At 40.7% G+C, this 19,048-nt stretch overlaps 1 protein-coding gene across 2 annotated transcripts in view; it reads right to left on the bottom strand.

The window, feature by feature from the left end:
* SIM1 (SIM bHLH transcription factor 1) overlaps window positions 1–19,048 on the bottom strand; it is an 87,914-nt gene that overhangs the window by 6,193 nt on the left and 62,673 nt on the right. For both annotated transcript variants that reach the window (XM_045294515.1, XM_004710896.2), the window contains exon 10: window positions 522–924. In XM_045294515.1, coding sequence (XP_045150450.1) covers window positions 522–924 — 403 coding nt within the window. The remainder of the gene's footprint in view (window positions 1–521; window positions 925–19,048) is intronic.

The raw sequence follows: 19,048 nt of genomic DNA on the forward strand, positions 1-19,048 counted from the left end.
TAAGGAAGACCCTCCACTGGGATGGATGGACACAGTGGCTGCCACAATCGGCTCAACCATAACAAGTGGGAGGGTGGCAAAGGACCAGGCAGTGTTTGTGTTCTGTTACGCATGAGATCACTGTGGGTCTGAACTGACAGCACCTGAAAATGACAACATAAAATCATGACGTCAGACACCGTTCAAGTTCACATTCAAAGCATGAGATTGTGGAAGAAAACCTGCACAAGAAATTTAAATGTGCACATACTATAGAGTCAACCATTCTAACTTAATGTCTATACTTTTTTATTGCTTGAAACAGGATCTCGGTTACTTACCTCAAAAAGAAAACATACTTAGTAAGCATACCTTTCTTCTTGAGAGTAAAAAGTAAAAATTAACGGAATCAGTACCCTTAAGCAGATGGATCTGGTGTTTTTAAGAAACACTTTGGGTGTGTGTTTCTGCACTGTAAATTCAAAAGCCAAAGCTATTTGGGTCAGTTACAACGTACCGTGGCTGGAATGGTCTGCGCTTACCGTGGATCCGGTGGACGGAGGCGATGTGCGGCATGCTGTTTTCGTAGGCTTCTCTGCTTTCTGGGGAGGCCTTGGTTAGGGGCAAGGCTGCCCGAGAGCCCCACCAAGGCTCCCTCCCGGCCTGCGGAGTTCCCAGGAAGTACCTGCCTGCCTCGCATCGGCCTCCTTCACAGGCCTGGGTATGGCAGTGCCTCTCTTCTACGAGCCTGGAATGGTCGAGCGCGAATCCATAGCAGAGTGAGCTGCGGTCTGAGAACTGTCTGTACGCGCAGGACGCATCGTGTTGGGAGCCCGGCCTGTCTGCCGGGTCCAGGAGCTGCGGAGAGGCTGTGTCTGTCAGCGGGCTGCCGCCCCACTGACTGTCGTGATCAGATTCAGATCTCTCCGTGTGAAATCCTGAATACTGCAACAGAGAGGGTGGGAAGAGCATTTCAGTCAAAAATAAATAACATTTTAGAACATACAGTCTATATGCACCTCTACAGTCTTACATACCCAAAGACACCGCAATGAGATTCACCCCAGGACCACTCTGGGCAACCCTGACTTGAAATCACGTCATCGGCCATGATGCCCCAAAGAGGCTGCTGAAAGAGGAGGAACAACAAATACGATCCCCAGCACTTCCACCCATCCCTGTGGACATATTCGATAGAATTAAGAGCAGGTATACAAACAGACAAGGAGCCTGGTGCCATCAGATTACATGTTGGGCTGCTAACCTCGGGTCAGCAGTTCAAAACTACCAGACATTACTCGGGAGAAAGAGGAGGCTTTCTGTTCCTGTAAAGAGTTAGTATGGAAACCACAGGGACAGTTCTACCCTGTCCTACCGGGTCGCTATGAGTCATAATTGGCTGGATAGCAGAGACTTTGGGTTTTGGAATACAAACAGATACTTGTACACCAATGTTCACTCACTTGCCACAACAGCCAAAAAGTGAAAACAGTTTAAACATCCATCCGTGGATGAATAAAATATGGTACAGACATACAATGGACTATTACTAATACAGAAGAACAAGAAATTAAACTGTGATACATGCTAAAACATGGATACGTCTTGGAAATGTGCTGAATGAAATAACTTGGTCACAGAAAAGGCTAATTCTATATGATCCCACTTACAAACCTAGAATCCAAAAAACCCCGCAAACGCGTCGTCATCAAGTTGATTCTGATTCATAAGCAAGCATACAGATAACAAAGTATATTAGTGGTTACCAGGGGTGGGAAGGAGGGAGACAGAAAGGAGGTGAGGTAGTTAGTTTATTGTGCCAACCTGGCCGATAAACACATGTGGGGTTAAGTGAAGGGCAGAGGAATAAATGGCTCAGTGAGCCTCACCTTTCCAGTTCTCAGGTCTCTTGCTTTGTGATGGTCGGACCAGGGTGCAGCTGCCTTAACCAGTTCCCTGCTTCAGCTGGCAAGGCTCACTTCCTGGGAGACACCCCCAAGGAAAAACCACATGGACCTACCCCGATGCAGCCCTGAGTGCTGGAGCAGACATGTGGAGACCCCTGCCAGCATTGAGATGCTTACACATTCACTAACTGGGCTTTCCTCCTGCAGTCGGCATCATTGCATCTGTTTTGTGAGATGGAGGAGGACTTTGTGGATTGGTGTTGGACATATGGGTTAATGTTGGACATGTGGGCTTGGGCAGCAGTGGGTTGGGATGTTTTCTTGATGTGCACTTAACCTTTATATAAAACTCTCTCTTATACATATAAGTTTCTGTGGATTTGTTTCTCTAAAGTACCCAGACTAACACAGGAGGACTCAATATTTAAGGGACACTGAGCTCCTGTTAAGAGTAATGAAAAGAATTGGGAAGAGTTGAACATGATGAATGTACTTCATGCTACTGGTCTGTTACAGGAAGAATGTTGAAATGGCAAATATTTCGTTATGTGTATATTTACCACAATGAAACATAATATGAGCAAATATTGGCTGACAGTCTACTGAGCAATTCCAAGATTAAACCCCAAATTCTTCACCACTGCATAGATGGATATTGCAAGAGCAAGAATTCAAGAGTACTCTATATTTCACTTCTAATTACTTTCTCCTTCTTTTCTTAAAGAAAAAGAAGACCAAAAGAGGCTTAACGACCAGTGTGCCGAACTTTAGTTAACCCTTCACACCAGACTGTTAACTATCAAATAACTGTGCCTAATACACTGTCAAATATTTAATGAATGCTTACCAAATTCAATTGCAGTATGATTTCCAAAAAAGTCTTGCCCCATATAACCTGAGCCCTGGTGGCCCAGAGGGTTAAACTTTGACTGCTAACCAAAATATCAGTAGTCCAAGCCCCCGGTCACTGAAACCCCAAGGAGCAAGATGAACCCGTCTACTTCCATAAAGATCGATCTCCTTGAAAACCCCATGAGATCATTCTACTCTGTCCTACTGGGTCACTGAGTCAGGGTAGACTCAGATGCTGTGGGTTCAGGTCTTTTGTTTTGTTTTCAATTTTTATTCACAGCAATAGGCAGCACTTTGTGTTTCTAAATTAAAACTTTAAATATGCATAGCCAAAACCAAAAGTCACACCCACTGCCAGAGTCAATTCTGGCTCCTAGTATCCTCTAGGAGAGGACAGAACTGCCCCAGTGGATTTCCAAGGCTGTAATAGTGGCTTGTGGTTTTGACCTGCTGAACTTGAGATTAGCAGCCCAACGCTTAAGCCACTGTGGCTTTCATGGGAGCAGATAGCTTTCTCTTTCTCCTACAGAGTGGCTAGTGGGTTTGCAAGGTCAACCTTCCCGGTAGTAGGCCCACACCCTTCTGACAGAGCCAGGATCATCCAAAGAAACAAGCTGAAGCCAGCTGAGCCTCAGTGGAACCATGCTGCTCCCCTCTCCTCAGAGCATTGTGTGAAATAGGAAGGCCATGCACCATGCTGTGCAGATTTGTCCCAGCCTGGTCCTCACACGCCACTTAAGTTAGTGAGCTGATACTGTCAAAGAGTGTTTGACTACCCAATGTTGAGCACAATTTCAGGTTCTGTACAGAGATTTCCTGCTATGATAGTAATAGATGCAGTCTACTGAGAGCTGGCTATGTGCCAGAGATGGCGATCCATTGGTGCATACTTGATTTCATTTAATCCTCACAACTCTGGAAAGAGCATCAGTCTTCATTTTAAAGGTAAGCAAACTACATGACTGAGAGTTTTGATAATTCCCTCTGGCCAATCCATGGTTTTTACACTCAAGAAAAAAATACAGTTAAGAAAGAAGGAAGAGAATAGGATCAAACACCATGATTTTTCAGAAAATGGTAGGATCTACTTTATAGTCTAGGAACCAAAATACAGGTCCATCTTGTGTTCTTTTCTTGCCCTGGAAGAAAGAGAAGTGTGTGTGTTGTTGTTGTGAAGAGAAAAGGGAAAATCCTAAGTCTCTGTTATATTTCCCTGTAACATGTGCTGTTTGAACATGTTTCACCCAGATGACCCCATCCTACGAAACACAAATTTCCCTTCACAATAGGCCCACCCTGAGCAGCAGATTGCCTGGTTCTTCCCAGTTCAGCGCAAACGGGCAGCCCAGCCCGGCAGGAGTCTCTTGGAGCCAGAGAGATGAGGTACAGAGGTTTGTCTGGGGAACTTCAAAAGTATGCTAATAAGCATGGCATGCTCAGTACAAAGTCCTATGCAAATTCCAGGTTCAAGATTTTCCATTACCCTTTTTAATTATTATTTTAATTGTTTTCCAAATGTACATATGGACTATCAACATATTCCATCAAGAAGAAAATTTACAAATCCAGCTTCGCTCCCTAGAGGACCGCATGATGGAACACATCCAGGCATCCTACACTCGGGATCCTCTATCAATCTCCCCACATGCCACCAGCCTTTGCTCCTGGTGGGTGCACACCAGCCTCGGCTTCCAGACAACACCACTTTCCCTTTCACCGGAACCGGGGCTGGGCCGCCACGATCCTTCCCCTGAGTGGGGATCAGAGGGCTCCATGCGCAAGCTTGCCTGGGAGAGTCTCAGCTCGCTCATGCTACTCTAAGCTAGCAGTTACCCAGCCTCTCCTTGCTTTCACAAAGTCTAAACCAGGTCTGTTTCTGAAGGACTCCAGGCAAGACTTCTGAGCCCTGTGGACGGGAAGAAAGGCTTTCCCTGAGTGTCTACGGACAAGTGCTGTCGGCGCAGCGGAGAGCATTTGTCCTTCACTCGCAAAAAAAATTCAACACGAGGTAGCCCTGACCTAGGTGAGGCACGCATTTCAAGAGCACCCAGAAGATTCCAAGAGCTACGTCTCTTGTCAATCGTCAGGAACTACAACAGCAACCATACTTCCCTGAGATATTCAAGCAGGCAGATTGGATTGTGCAGTTAGACCATGATCTCACGCTGCCTTAGACATACGAATGAAAAGTCCAGCGCTAAACCTGTGTCTTTCCTGGGAAGACGTGTAAACTTGCCCCACCGTGTACTATGAAATCTCTGGGCTGCATTTATCCCTGTAAAAGGAGCAGTACTACACTTAACCTTTGGTGGAGTCACTCAACCCTGCCATTTGATCTAAAATATTTCAGCTGCTTATGAAATGTTTTAAAAAATAATCAAGGGCAAGAAATGAGGAAGGCACCCAGCCGCGGTGCAGTGAAAGGCTGCAGCATAAAACGGTCCTCTTGGTTTTTCAGACCCACTTTTGACATCAGTATGTGTGTGTTCTTGGTTGAGTGATTTCAGTTCTTAGGACCCATCAGAAAAATGGGCATAATGATGTTTTACTGACCAAAGGCTAAACAAGAGTTGGGGGCATTAAATGGAAGAATTGTTTTCTAGACCCAGCCCTGCTACTAACTCATCTACTTTAACTGTGTCTGTAGAATGACATATTGATCTAGATGCTTTCTCTCACTTTGCTTTTTACTTTAATGCTCTATATTAAACAACTATTTCCTTGCTAGGATTGACACCCATGAATCTTACATCTATCCCTATGCTTATTTTCTTTAAAAGTAGATAAGTACTTAAAACTATAATCAAAATTCAAGAATTTTTCTTATAATAGTTATGAAAGAAGATACTGTGCAAGCTATCATTTTACTCTCATGCCAATTTTACCCAAGTATCATTCCATCAAAACACACATTTCATAGGGATTACACAATTTCTTTTGTCAACAAATTATTACATTCTCAAAACTTTTCAGCAAGTAGGATAATGGCTGTCATTTGAATCTAAATATCTTTACACAAAGTTAAAACAAAAAGGTTACATTTATCAAGGAGCACAAGTTATGTGACACGTAGCTTGTGTTTTCAGCATTATGAAGAGAGAGGCTATACCAAACTTTAAATTAGCAACAAGCAAAAATATAATAAAAAGTGCAACAGCTCCTGCTATAAAGCTTTGGCTGTAGCAAGTCGAATGAGGGCAGGCTGAAGAAACTCATGAAAAAGGAAAAGGAGTGGAAAACATTGACATGGCTTAGACACAATCACTCGCAGGAAGAAAATGTAAGCCACTACGTTCCAAAGTCTGAACACCAGTCAGCACTCGATGGTTCATATTGCTAAGTACAAGAAAGGAACTCAAAGGTGGCAGAAAATCCAAAGTGGCAGCCTTTATGAACCATGATGCCTAGAAGAGAAAAATATAATGATGGTTGATGTCCCTCAAAGACATTGTAGTGGAGGGAATAAAGGGATCAGGTGGGGGGAATCAAGGACCCAATAGGCACAAAAGTAAAATAATTCAAGCCAGTCCTCCCCTTCCCTTCTAACCACTATCATCCTGGTTTAAAAATAAAACTGTATTGACAATACTGATAGGAAAGGTTGCTCAAACTAGTAACTCAGTCCAGGAAATGTGAAGAAATAAGAAAAATTTATGCAAAACTTATAAACTTCTGTAAAAAGAAAACATAAACAGAAATACAAATATCACAGCTAATAGAGATTGTCATGAAATAATCAACCAGGAAACAAAATGAAAATGGTAGACAACACTCCTAGTTAAGTACCTCCCCCACACACTTGGAGATACATAAGTGTACATGCACTCACATATTCACATGCTTGCAATTGGACAACTGAAATCTAAGGAATACATTCTGAAAAAGTAATGAAACCTAACCAGATGCAAAAAAATTGAGGAATAATTACAAATTGCCAAAAGAACATTAGAATTTACTGGAGCTTTAATAAGAATAATTAAAGGCAGAAAAAAATCTCAAAAAGTAAAACTTGGATACATTTTTAAAATTCAGAGGAAACGGATGAGAGAAAATAGGCAGAAAAGGTTCATGATATGGACACTTCAAGTCCTGAAGAAGAAAAACAAAACAATGCAGCCTTAAAACGACTATGACACTCTTCAGAAGTAAGAATACATTTGAATCTATCTGTGTACAAGACCCAGCTTTCACGAAAGAAAGGGGCTCTGACATGCTCATTTCCAAGATAGAGCCTATTAAAACAGTTACACCTTAAAGACAAAACAACAAAAATCTTAGGACTTCTTGGCAAAAGAACAAATAACTTATGAGGAAGGAAAAAGTCTGGCCTCAGACATCTAGTTTTGAGCACGCAAAAGGTCAGACAACAACACTGCATCTGTGATTCCTTCTTGAGGAGTGTACTAGAGGATGAGGCTCATCCCACATAAAGATGACTGTGGAATCTTCAGCGAAAGAATCAGGGATGAGCATTTAATATATTTGATTGTAGAGCTAAGACTTTAGAGCTAAGAGTAGAGATATGGAGCAAAGAACAGTGTAAGTATACTATTTCTGACAAGGAAAATTTTAACTATAAAAGTAAAGCAAGAGACAGAGAAAACAGGAATACTATCATTGACTGTGTGTGGGCAATAAGTGGCAGCCAAAAGATTTTATTCGAAAGTAACAGAACAGAAATTTAAAAACTTAAGTTTAAATTTAATTTTCTTATTTTAAAATTTAAATAAGAAAAAGCACAAGGGTAGTAGCACTCTAGAAGGAATAAGCATAAGTGTAGCTAAGTACTAGAATTTTTAATAACAAAGAAGAGAATTACTGCTTCCACACACAAAAGAAGAAGAAGCAATAGAAGTACTTTTCCCTATTCAGCCACTCAATACAAATAACCAAATAGAAAGTTTAAACTTAAAATACAACAACCAAAATAAGAACCTCAATGTCTGAGCTCAAGGGAGGTGACATAGGAACTAATCAGAGAACGTGAAGACAGATGACTACAGCATCTGAACAGCAGATAGAAATAGACTGGGGAAAGGCGCACATTTCCGGATCATGGCACCACAGCACAAGATGCAGCCTGTGTGCCACTGGTTCCAAAGACGGAAAGAAGAAAGAAGGTGAGCCTGAAGAGTACTCAAAGAATAGTGCTCAGCGAAAGAAAACTACAGAACAATACCCATCATTAAGAGAGACCAAAAAAATCCTTCACAAATGAAATGTCACAATTTATACATACACCACAACCAAGAAAATGCAAGGCTGCTTCAATTTTTGTAAGCAACCAACATGACCTATCATAATAACAGACTAAAGGAGAAAAATCATATGCCCCTATGAACCGATGCAGTAAACACTACACAAAGTGCAATATCCCATTCATGACCAAGACTCTTAAAAGGCATAAGCATAGAAGTAAACATTCTCAAGTTTGTTTGTTTGTTTGTTGTTGTTTTTGGTTGTGTGTGTGTGTGTGTGTGTGTGTTTTAAACTACAAAAAACCTAAGGTAAGAATGTACCTAGTGATGACACATTGAATGTGTTCTTCCCCCCAACTCAAGAACTAGGCAAGGTTGCACACTCTTATCACTCTGAATCATCAGAGTGCCAGACATCCTACCCAATGCAATCAGGTATACTGGCTCCCAGTTAGAAGTAAAGAAGAGTGAAGCAAATCAAAGATGCATGGGAATAAGTAGTCTGAAGTAGACCACATGAGCCACAGCCTTCCCAACCTGAGATTAGAGCTAGATGGTGACCAGGTACCACTACCAACCACTCTGAAAAGAATCACATTAGAAAGTCCTGGATAGAATGGAAAGACATTGTGGAACAAAACTCAAAATTGTAATTCTACCTGGCTTACTGGTAGAATCCCTGAGAGTAAAAGGTGGCCTTTAAACAACCTTCCAGAGGTTTGGAAATGAACTCACCCCTTCAGCTCAATTTTTAACCAAATAACAGACAGGGTCTATAAGGTGAGCAATAACTTGCAGAGGAAATGCCCTCCTTTGAACAATCAACCATTTGAGTTCCACAGGGAAGCGTTTTCCCAGTGACAAAGTACAGAAGCCAGGAAGGGTTATGAAAGAAGGAAGAATAGAAATGGAAAACAGGGAGGGTATGGGAGGATAAATGAGATTTCATGGTGGGGACTGCCATCAGCAACATCAAGCATAATGTGTACAGGTTGTTGAATAGAACTGATGTGCTCTTTAACCTTTCACCCTATTCACACACAAAAATGAAAAATAGAAAATAAATTCTTAGGCACAAATCTAACAAAACATCAAGGACTTCTCTGCTAAGAACTACAAAATGGTAATGAAATAAATTAGAAAAAAATATTGAAATAAAATTAGAGGCCCATCAGGTTCATGGATTGTAAGATTCAGCATATTAAAAAAATTTCAATTTTCTCCAAATTAATTCACAGATTCAGTATAATGCTTATTAAATCCAAGCAATATTTTAACAGACAGACAAGATTATTCTACACTTCTATAGGTATTCTAACACTATATTCTAGCAATCATATATAGAGTATCTCAAATAACTTTTCAAAGAAGAATAAAGTAGAAGACTGTGTGTGCCCAATTCCAAGAATGTATGGCTTTGGCAAAGGGATAGACACATAAACAACAAGCTAGAACATACCCAGAAATAGACCCACACCAACATGCCCAATAGGTGTTTTACCAGACCCCAAATCAACTTAATAATGCCACAATAGCCTTTTCAACATATAATCCTAGAGAAACTGAACATTCATAACAAACAAAAAACCCATTGCCATCAAGCTGATCCACTTCACAGCGACCCCTGTAGGACACAGTGGAGCTGCTCCACAGGGTTTCTGAGACGGTAACTCTTTGGAGGAGTAGAAAGCCTCATCTTTCTCCCTGGGGGTGGCTGGTGGCTTTGAATTGCTGACCTGTGGTTAGCAGCCAAACATGTAACCACTATGCCACCAGCACTCCTTGGACATTCAAAGGTTTGGGGTGGGGGAATCCTCAACCTAAATCTCATGCCTTATTCAAAAATTAACTCGAATGGATCATAGTTCTACATAATAAAACATACACTAAAATGTTAGAAAATAAAATAAGAAAGTCTTTGAGATTTTGAGTTGGGTAAAGTGTTCGTAGATTTGATACCAAAAGCACAATCTAAAAGTGAGAAAAGGTGTAAGCCGGACTTCAGAAAAGTTGAAGGGTCCTTTTCTCTACAAAAGGCCCTGTAGGATGAACAATCTGGAAACAGGGGGAATATTAGCAAGTGCGTGTCCAACAAACAGCTAGCATCTGCAACATATAAAGAACTCTTGTTTTAAAAAGCAAGAGACAAGACAGTTCACTGGAGAGAATAGGAAAATAAGAAATCATAAAATACACAGTTGTTTACCATTATTAGCCATTATAGGTATGCAACCATAATGAAATATTCACAATACACTCATCACATTTATTATTTTTTTAAAGGCAGTACCAGATGCAGTGAGATTAGATCACTCCTGCCTTGGTGGAAATGTAAATAAATAGAGCCAATCTGAAAAGCAGGTTAATAGTTTCTTTTCAAACCAAATGTGTAACTCTGGGCAAATATTTTGAGATGAACTAAAATACGTCAATGTAACTACCAGTGCACAGAGGTTAATGGTAGCTTTATTTGTAATAATTAAAAACTGGAAACAACCCATATGTCCTCAACAGAAAGATGGTTAAACAAACTATGGTACATCCACATAAGCAGGAAGAGAATTTCATTGGTCAGCCTTACCCCATCTACCCTACAGCCCTGCTTTTGCCCGTCAGCCTTTTGTTGTTGTTGTTGTTGTTGTTGTTGTTGTTGTTGCAAAAACCCACAGAATATTTTAAAAGAACATAATTTGAAATGATATAAGTTGAAGAGTACAAAATTCTTTGGGGAAAAGTTAAAATCATCGGCCACCACCTTCAGAAGTATATAGAACTAGAAGGATCATAAGCTGAAGAAAAAAAATTTCATATGTTGACCATTTAAAAAATTAAGTTCCAATGGTCTTATAAGGAGCTCCAGGTGGCTAACACCAAAGTCTGTGCTTCAAAACCACCAGCTGGTCCATGAGAGAAAGATGAAGCTTTCTGCTCAGAAACCCAAAAGGGCAATTGTACCTGTCCACCAAGTCAGAACTGACTCAACAGCGGTGGGGGAAAAATGGTCTTATAGCAATGCATTTGACTTACCCTCATAGATGCACACAGGTATGTTTTTGTGCATAAGAAATAGGATAATTAAAATTTGCTTTTGCAAAAAGGAACAGGAAAGGGGGCAGGCTACAGTGGTGGTAGTGGTGGGGGTGAGTGGGTAAAAGGGAGATGATGTAAAGGAGTACATGTAGAAAAAAATGTCTGGCTCGTTGTAACAATTGCACAATTCTCCTTGATGTGACTGAACTACCGTGCATATGATATATGTATTAAATTCCAATTATTTAAAAAAACACAGGAAAGACAAACCAGAAAACAAAACGAAAAAAAAAAAGAGGTTACTTATGGAATGGGAGAGAGGAAATGCAGTAACAGGAATACAAGATGTAAATATAAATGTATTTCCTTATTCAGCTTGGTGACAGGGTAAGAAGCCCATCAATAGCATAAGCACATTTGTGTAGAGATTTTAGTTCTATGTACCATTATCCATTAAAAGGAACAGAGCTCTTGGCGAAAATACCTGGTTTCGGGATAAGGTAAAAGAACATTAAAAAAAAAGTTATTTTAAAAAATGCAGGGGGATTGTCAGCTTGAAGGACTTCCACATGGCAAACCTGGGAAATTTTCAATTTAAGAAAACTAAATGAGGAATAAATAGGCTTTGGACTACTGACTGCAAGGTTGGTAGTTCAAATTCACCAGCTGTTTTGAAAGAGAATGATGAGGCTGCTCTTGTAAAGATTTACAGTCTCAGAAATGTACAGTTTCAGAAAACAACTCAATGGTAGTTAGTTTGAATTCTAAATAAAACAGGAATCCATCAGGCCATCCTGAAAACAAAGAATTTTAGGGGAGAGGGGCCCCTCATCCAGCAAAGTGCCAGTTGATCAATGTGAAGGATTAGGTCATTCAACCAAAGAAATCTCGTTGAAAACTACTTTGTGATTAATTTTTCTGAAACCTCTGGTTTTCCTTCTTAGAAAATGTATTCACATCATATATATCCTTCATCTTAATTTTCTCCTACTTCATAACCAAATTTAGTGTTCTAAACAGGCATTCCGTGTGGCAAGTTAAGAAGTCAGATGAAGGATGTCTTCAAGTGAAACAAGAAACCTTTGGCACCTAGACCAGGTAAGAAGTTGAATCAAAGCCAGACATGAATGTCTTCTGATGGCTATGGTTCCCAATTCCCTTCTGGATTTTCACTCATGAATGAATCATTCTTTCTAGAAGAAACTGTCATCTCATCCAGTTAAAAGTTTGACCCAATGTACAAATGTGCTAGACACAGTGAATGTATGTATGGATTGTGATAAGAATTGTATGAGCCCCCCAATAAAATGATTTTAAATAAAGAAATAAAAAGTGACAACTATGGAACTGTATGATATGTGAATTTTATATCAATAAAAAAATTTTTTAAGTTGGACCCATTAGTTGGGGCTTAACATGCATGAAGTCAGAACTATTGACTATCATTCATCCTGCAGGTTTTTCCCCTCAAGATTATGAAGTGATAACTATTTCCAAGAAACTGTGTCAGGTGATATAAATACAGCCCCTCTTTCAAGGTGTTCGCCTTGAAACATGAATAATGCACAGAACATAATTGTTTGAAATAAAGCATCGGAAGCCTTGTTTCTTATTTGCCATCTTATTAATAAATAGTGAGAATAATTCTATAAAGAGAAAATTTCTCTATGGGCTATACACTGGGAAAGGCTAAATGTACTATGAATTCTACACATCTCACAAATATTTAGCACTGGAAAAGCACTTCAGCGGATTTTTTTTAATGAAATTAAGCTTAATGACATTAAACTCCTAAAGAGTTCAACGTTTGAACCCATCAAAAACAAAAGTATAGAAAGCATTCTAAAAGGGGAAAATATCAATCCTGAGTCACATTCCAGAGGTTAGAATGCTTTCGCTAAAGGCACTTTAATACAAGCCAGGAAGTGGTAAGGGCCCGAAGAGAGGAAAAACCATATATCGTTTAGGAGTTCAAAGGAGAGGGCCATTACTCTCTTCTTCAGCACCATAAATTATTTAGGAGAGGGAAAGCCACTGTGATTATTGATTAAGAGGCAATGTACTATATTATTTGCATATGCTAACTTACACACATAATAACTCTAATAGTCACCATCATCAAATACGTGGTGTGTGTTAGTCACTAGTCACTATGCTAAAATTCCACAGAGTGTCTTACTAAATGCTAGCAACAGCTTTACCGCATCACTGATTCCCTGTGCAGCAAGGATGCAGCAAATGGGGCTTAAAAAAAATTTGCCCACAATTTCATGATTATGAAGTTCAACAGGATCAATTCCATTCCCACTACCCCATACCAAACACCTAGACAACAAAGACCGACCCTCCGTGCTCACTTCCCATGCCCACCGGACATACTTTAAACAAAAGAGCTTTTTCAAAACTCTACACCTCCAGAAAACTAACCCCATATAGCCTTGGGTGACGCGCACTCATCACTGAAGCCATTTTGCACCACAATCACATCCACAGACACTCTCCTTTTGATAGCCGGCAGAGGCTTCATGCCTGCCTCGACAGCATATTCCAGACAGGTGCTCTCCGTTCATATGAATGTGCAGCAACAACCCAGCTCAGGAAAAATGCCAGATGTTCCAACCATACATGCTGCAGTTATCTATTTGTATTCTGGCAGCTCATTGAGGTTTTTATCATTTTTAGCTATAAAATATAGAGAGAGATCCTCTTAAGGTAAAGCCCTGTTTTCCATGAAAAACTTTCACTCTATCAGCCATGAGCAGCTTGCCTCTTGATTTGTGTCTGAACCATGAGAAAAAAGCATCACAGATGCAGACTGCATTGTACTGAGAACATATGCATGCTTTTAAATCACTTTTATCTTACTTTTTACTAATGTAACCCTGAAACATAAAATATGTTCTTTTTTTCATTCACTGTTATGGGAAGAACAGATGGTGAAAGAGTTAGATTAAAGTAATACAGCATGTCCATTAAAATAACCCCCACTGCTGGGGATGCTTCCCTCAAACAGAAGTCTCCTCTGCTATAAAGAACGGCTAGCCGACACACTTCGGAAATTGTCCGGAGTTTTCTCAAGAATAAGGATAAGCTAAGAGAAAAGCAAATGCCATATCAAATGCATTTTTAAAAGATAGCAATGCAAGTTATTTTGCTAGTCTGAGAGGGTGACTGAAGCCATGTGTCTGTGATAATGTAGCTGAACAACAAGCAAATGATAAAGTTAATCTCTAACCTGAAATTTTTTAATACCTAAAAAACATAATTAACTGCGAAGGCAATGTTCTGTAGAAATCATATTCTCTATTTTTCCATGCCTAATAGTAATGGGTAAAAATGTTTACCCTATTTCTCATTTGACATCTTATTATTGATGTAAAATTACTCTATTAAATACAGAGTCAGAACAAGTAAACAAACAAAAATGCATTGGTAAGAATGGGGGGGATTCAAGTGGAGACACAAAGCCTATCTGTGGACAATGGAACATCCCCCCACAGAGGGGTCACAGGGAGGGGATGAACCAATCAGGGTGCAGTAGAGCAACAATGGATCACGCAATATACCTCTGATCCCTTGAGGCCTCCTCACCCCCCACTATCATGACCCCAGTGCTGCTTCCCACACTGGACTAGACAGGAGCATGTACATAGGTATAGGCAAGAGATAGAGCTCATGACACGTGGAAACCAGGAACAGGAATGGGAAGAGCGATACCAAAAGGGTAGGGGGAAGGGGAGGGGAGGGTGGGGGCACCAATCACAATGAACGGCACATAACCACACACCTCCAACCAGGGGGAAGAACAGCAGAAATCAGAGGGGAAGGGAATAACAATAACAATCGATCAAGGGGTCATGAGGGTTCGGGGATGGGGGGTAGGGAGGGGAAACAAAAAGGAGGATCTGATCCCAAGGGCTCAATGGAAAGTAAATATATAGAAAAGAATGAAGGCAATATTTGTACAAATATGTTGGATACAATTTTTACTGGTTAATTCTGGGTCGAAACAGAGGACAGCCTGCCCAAGTTGCTCTTGGCAGGGTCCTAGGTCTTTGCTGGCAGATTGGCAAGCACATAACTGGCCTTCTGCATGCTGAAAGAGGTCCATTTAATTTTCAATTTTGGGGTGGGGAGTGAAACGTGATGGTCCTCCACCAAGTTACTTGACTTTAAACTGGTACCTTTTCTTCTACTTCTAAGCCAAGCGCAATAAAATAATGGGGAAAACTAAAACAACACAAATGAAGTATTAAGCAATGTACATCAGAACCCTGACCTTCTAGGAAACCACCACAATTCAATACTATAGCAAAATAAAGGCATTTCCTAGAAACGTGTGAAAGATGGCTACCTGGAGTGAAGGAGGAAGCTTTCGCTTAGGGGCCATTGAGTTTATTTTAGTGGTGGTGGAACAATTTTGAGAGGGATATCAATTATGGTAGTACAACATGAAGAGTATAATCAATAGCACTGACTTTGTACTTGTAGAAGGGGTTGAATTGGAGAATGTTTTGTTGTGTATATTTTTGTCAAAATTAAGAAAAATATTACATAAATTAACAATGAGACAGGAAGGAAGAAAATGTTCTAAAATTGATTGTGGTAAAGATTGTACAACTCTTCTTGATATGATTCAAGTATTCAATTGCATGATATATAGATGAAGAGCCAAAAAATGTTTTTAAAAAAAAGTAACTTGGGGGGAAAGGAGGGGTTAAAGAAATCTAGATTTTGTACATAAGATATTCAAAGTAAAAAAAAAAAAAAGATATTCAGAGTAAATTTTCTTAATTCTAGGAAGTTCCCATTAGGAGTGAATCAAATCCCACGAGTATCAAATTAAGGACTGTTCTCCTTAATTTCACTACTTCTTGTGAAATTTATTGTCAAGGTATGGTAAAATGAATTTCCCTGGGTACATTTTGATAGTGGACTCATCCATCCTCCCCTGCTCTTCCCTTTTGCTCAGCTAGGGAGCAAGATCAAAATTTCCAGCCATCATTTCCATTAAGAGAAAAATCAAAAGCTTCCCAATGATTTAGCAAAACTGCTTCACTTGAGGCCCACTCCCTCTTCGGTTACCAATTCTTTCTCAGATTCAAAATATCTTACTTATGGGGTGGAGACAACCTTAAAATGAAGTATGCCTTATAGCAAGAATCTGTGATCAGGCACTACCTCTAGCACCTGTCCAAAATAAATTATGATATGAAAGATACATGATCAGGGACTTCCTAAGAATAGTTGCTGCTAACAGCAAGCATCTCAGTTAATCCTGCCAGCCACTCTGTGAGAAAAAGATGAGGCTTTCTGCTACCATAAGATTTACAGCCTTGGAAAGCCAAAGGGGCAGTCCTATTCTTCCCTAAAGGATCACTGTGAGTCAGAATCAACTCAATGGCATTGGGGTGAGTTTCCTCTAGATAAGTATCTTAAATATATCAATGGCATTGCTCACTCCCATATTCACTCTAAATTTCAAAGACTTGTAAAGTGTCTAGTACTAAATCTATAATTACATATCTGTATATATAATTAATGTGAGTGCATATATGTGCTTATATATATATATATACACACACACAAATATAAAGTACCAGGAAAATCTTAAGTTAAAAAAAAGAAGACAAAATTTTCATTTAGATAATCCCATCTAAATAAATGTTATTTGAACACTTTCTATTCTAATTACCCAGCATTCTGTGATGCTCAACTTTCCGACATGATCACTGAAGACAAAATTGGTGCATATATGCAAATGTGCTGAAAAAGCTGACGGTGCCCGGTTATCAAAAGATATAGCTTCTGTGGCCCAGAGCCACAGGGAAGCGGAAACAAGGACGGGGCCTTGCAGGCCAGCCACCCGCACCGCCTCAGCCTGAGCAGCCAGAAGTCCAAGTCGCAGACTGGGGCCCAGCAGTGCACTGCAGCGCCCAGAACTGTGGGGAAGTAGAGATGTGGACCAGGACCTTGCAGACCTGTTGCACACATCCTCGCCCAGAGTAGCTGACCAGGTCTTTGCAGGCCCACCACATACCACCACACCCGGAGTCTTGGGGAAGCAGACATGCAGACCGGGGCCTGCAGGCCCGTTGTGCGTGGTGGGGCGTCAGAGTTGCAGACTGTATCCTTGCAGGCCTGCCCTGAGAATGCTCAGCCCCCGGGGCCTCAGATAGGTGCTTCCTGGGTCTACAACAGCTTGGGGATCATTGCTGCCCCATCCTCTCCCAGCCCACACTGCTAGTAGAACACTGGTGAGTACATCCCTGGCCCGGATGGCATCCTTCCCTCAAATCTAGCCTAGATCTGAAAACCAGGGAACCAGCGGTCCAGTTCTGGGAACTCCCCAGCTCACACCAGTCACACCACCTTAGATCCCACCAGGGGTCAACACCCGCCCAACGGCCCTCTACACCCCTATCACTGTACCAAGAGTTATCCACCAGTCAAATTGAGTTCCCCACAGCTGTCCACACCAATTCTCACAACCTCTCATTGCTGTTGATCACTGAGTCACCATGGCACCTGCCTGCACAGCAGCCTGACCTACCTCTATAGTAGGCCACAGGCAACCCTTGAAAACACCGTTGCCAGTCACACAGAGAAAGAATGCAGGGCCTCTTGGTCTATCAGAAATATGGCGCCCAGCTCTTTGAAATCATCACATAAACAACAACATACTGCATCACTCTCAACAAAACAAGAAAGACAAACCATAACAGCAGAGCTAACAACATTCATAGAAGAATCTGACGTGGATCTGCCACAAAAATTTTTTCAGAAGGCTGCTTGGAGTAATACAGGAGATGAGAGGAGCTATACAGACTAAGGATGTAACACTAGAGGAGATGAAGTCCACGATAAAGGGGATGGAGTCCATGCACCAAAGAGAAATACAGGAACTAATGGATGAAGTAGCAGAAGCTGCACACAAGATCACAGATTTCATGAACAGACTAGAGGAGGCTGAGAACCATATCAGTGATCGCAAAGACAATCAGGAAAACCTCAGCAAATAAGAAAGACAATCAAACAAGATAATAAAAGAGGCAGAAGAAAACCTGAGATCAATGACAGATGCCATGAATAGGTACAACGTCTGAATTATTAGCCTACCAGAACAAGACAGAGCAAAGAAGTCAACAGCTAAACTAGCAAGGGAATTTCTGGAAGAAAACTACTCTAATGAATGAAAATCAAGCACTCTTACAGGAAGCAGTGAGGACACCAAGTAGACTAAACCCCAGGAGAACTCACCAAGGCCTATAGTAGCTAAACTATCCAACTTCGAAAAAAAAGAGAAAATCCTAAGAGCAGCAAGAGAAAGGAGACAGTCACACACAATGGCTCTCAGGTAAGAATATACTCATACCTATCAACAGGAACCATGAAGAGGTGGAGAGAGTGCAGTAACATCTTCCAAAAGCTGAAAGAAAAAAAACACCTCCCCTAGAATCATTTACCCTGACAAATTATCTATTAAGATAGAAGGAGAGATAAGGGTCTTCCGGGACAAGGTAAAACTTAAAGAATATGCTGCAAGACACCCAACCCTGTGGAAGATCCTTGCTGACTCACTATGGCCAGAAGACCAACAACCACCAAGCACAAACAGGAGAACACCATATAGCATAACTCCAACCAGAAGCCAACAAGCCAATACCAATCACCATGATAACATGACCTCTGAGGGAAAAGAAGGCAATAAATAAGCCCCCCACAAAGACACAGCACAGTGATAAGGAGGGTGATAGGAAAACACCCAAATCAAAAGGCATGAGATGTCAGCAATGAAGTCACAGATCATGATAATAACTCTCAATGTCAATGTCCTTAACTCCTACATTAAAATTAAAAGACTTGAAGACTGGCTTGAAAAACATGACTCATCGATCAGTTACCTGAAGGAAACATGTCTTAAGCTTGAAGACAAGAATAAACGAAAATAAAAGAAGATAATGGGAATGAGATGTAAATTGATCTACCTTATGACCCAGCCTTGCCTCTACTACTTCTACTTACCCAGAAGAGGTAAGAAATAAACCACGACCAGTCACATGCACTCCAATGTTTATTGCG

Source organism: Echinops telfairi, unplaced genomic scaffold (assembly GCF_000313985.2).
Source record: "Echinops telfairi isolate 266 unplaced genomic scaffold, ASM31398v2 ScPeMD7_3533;HRSCAF=4204_0, whole genome shotgun sequence".
Taxonomy (NCBI): Eukaryota; Metazoa; Chordata; class Mammalia; order Afrosoricida; family Tenrecidae; genus Echinops; species Echinops telfairi.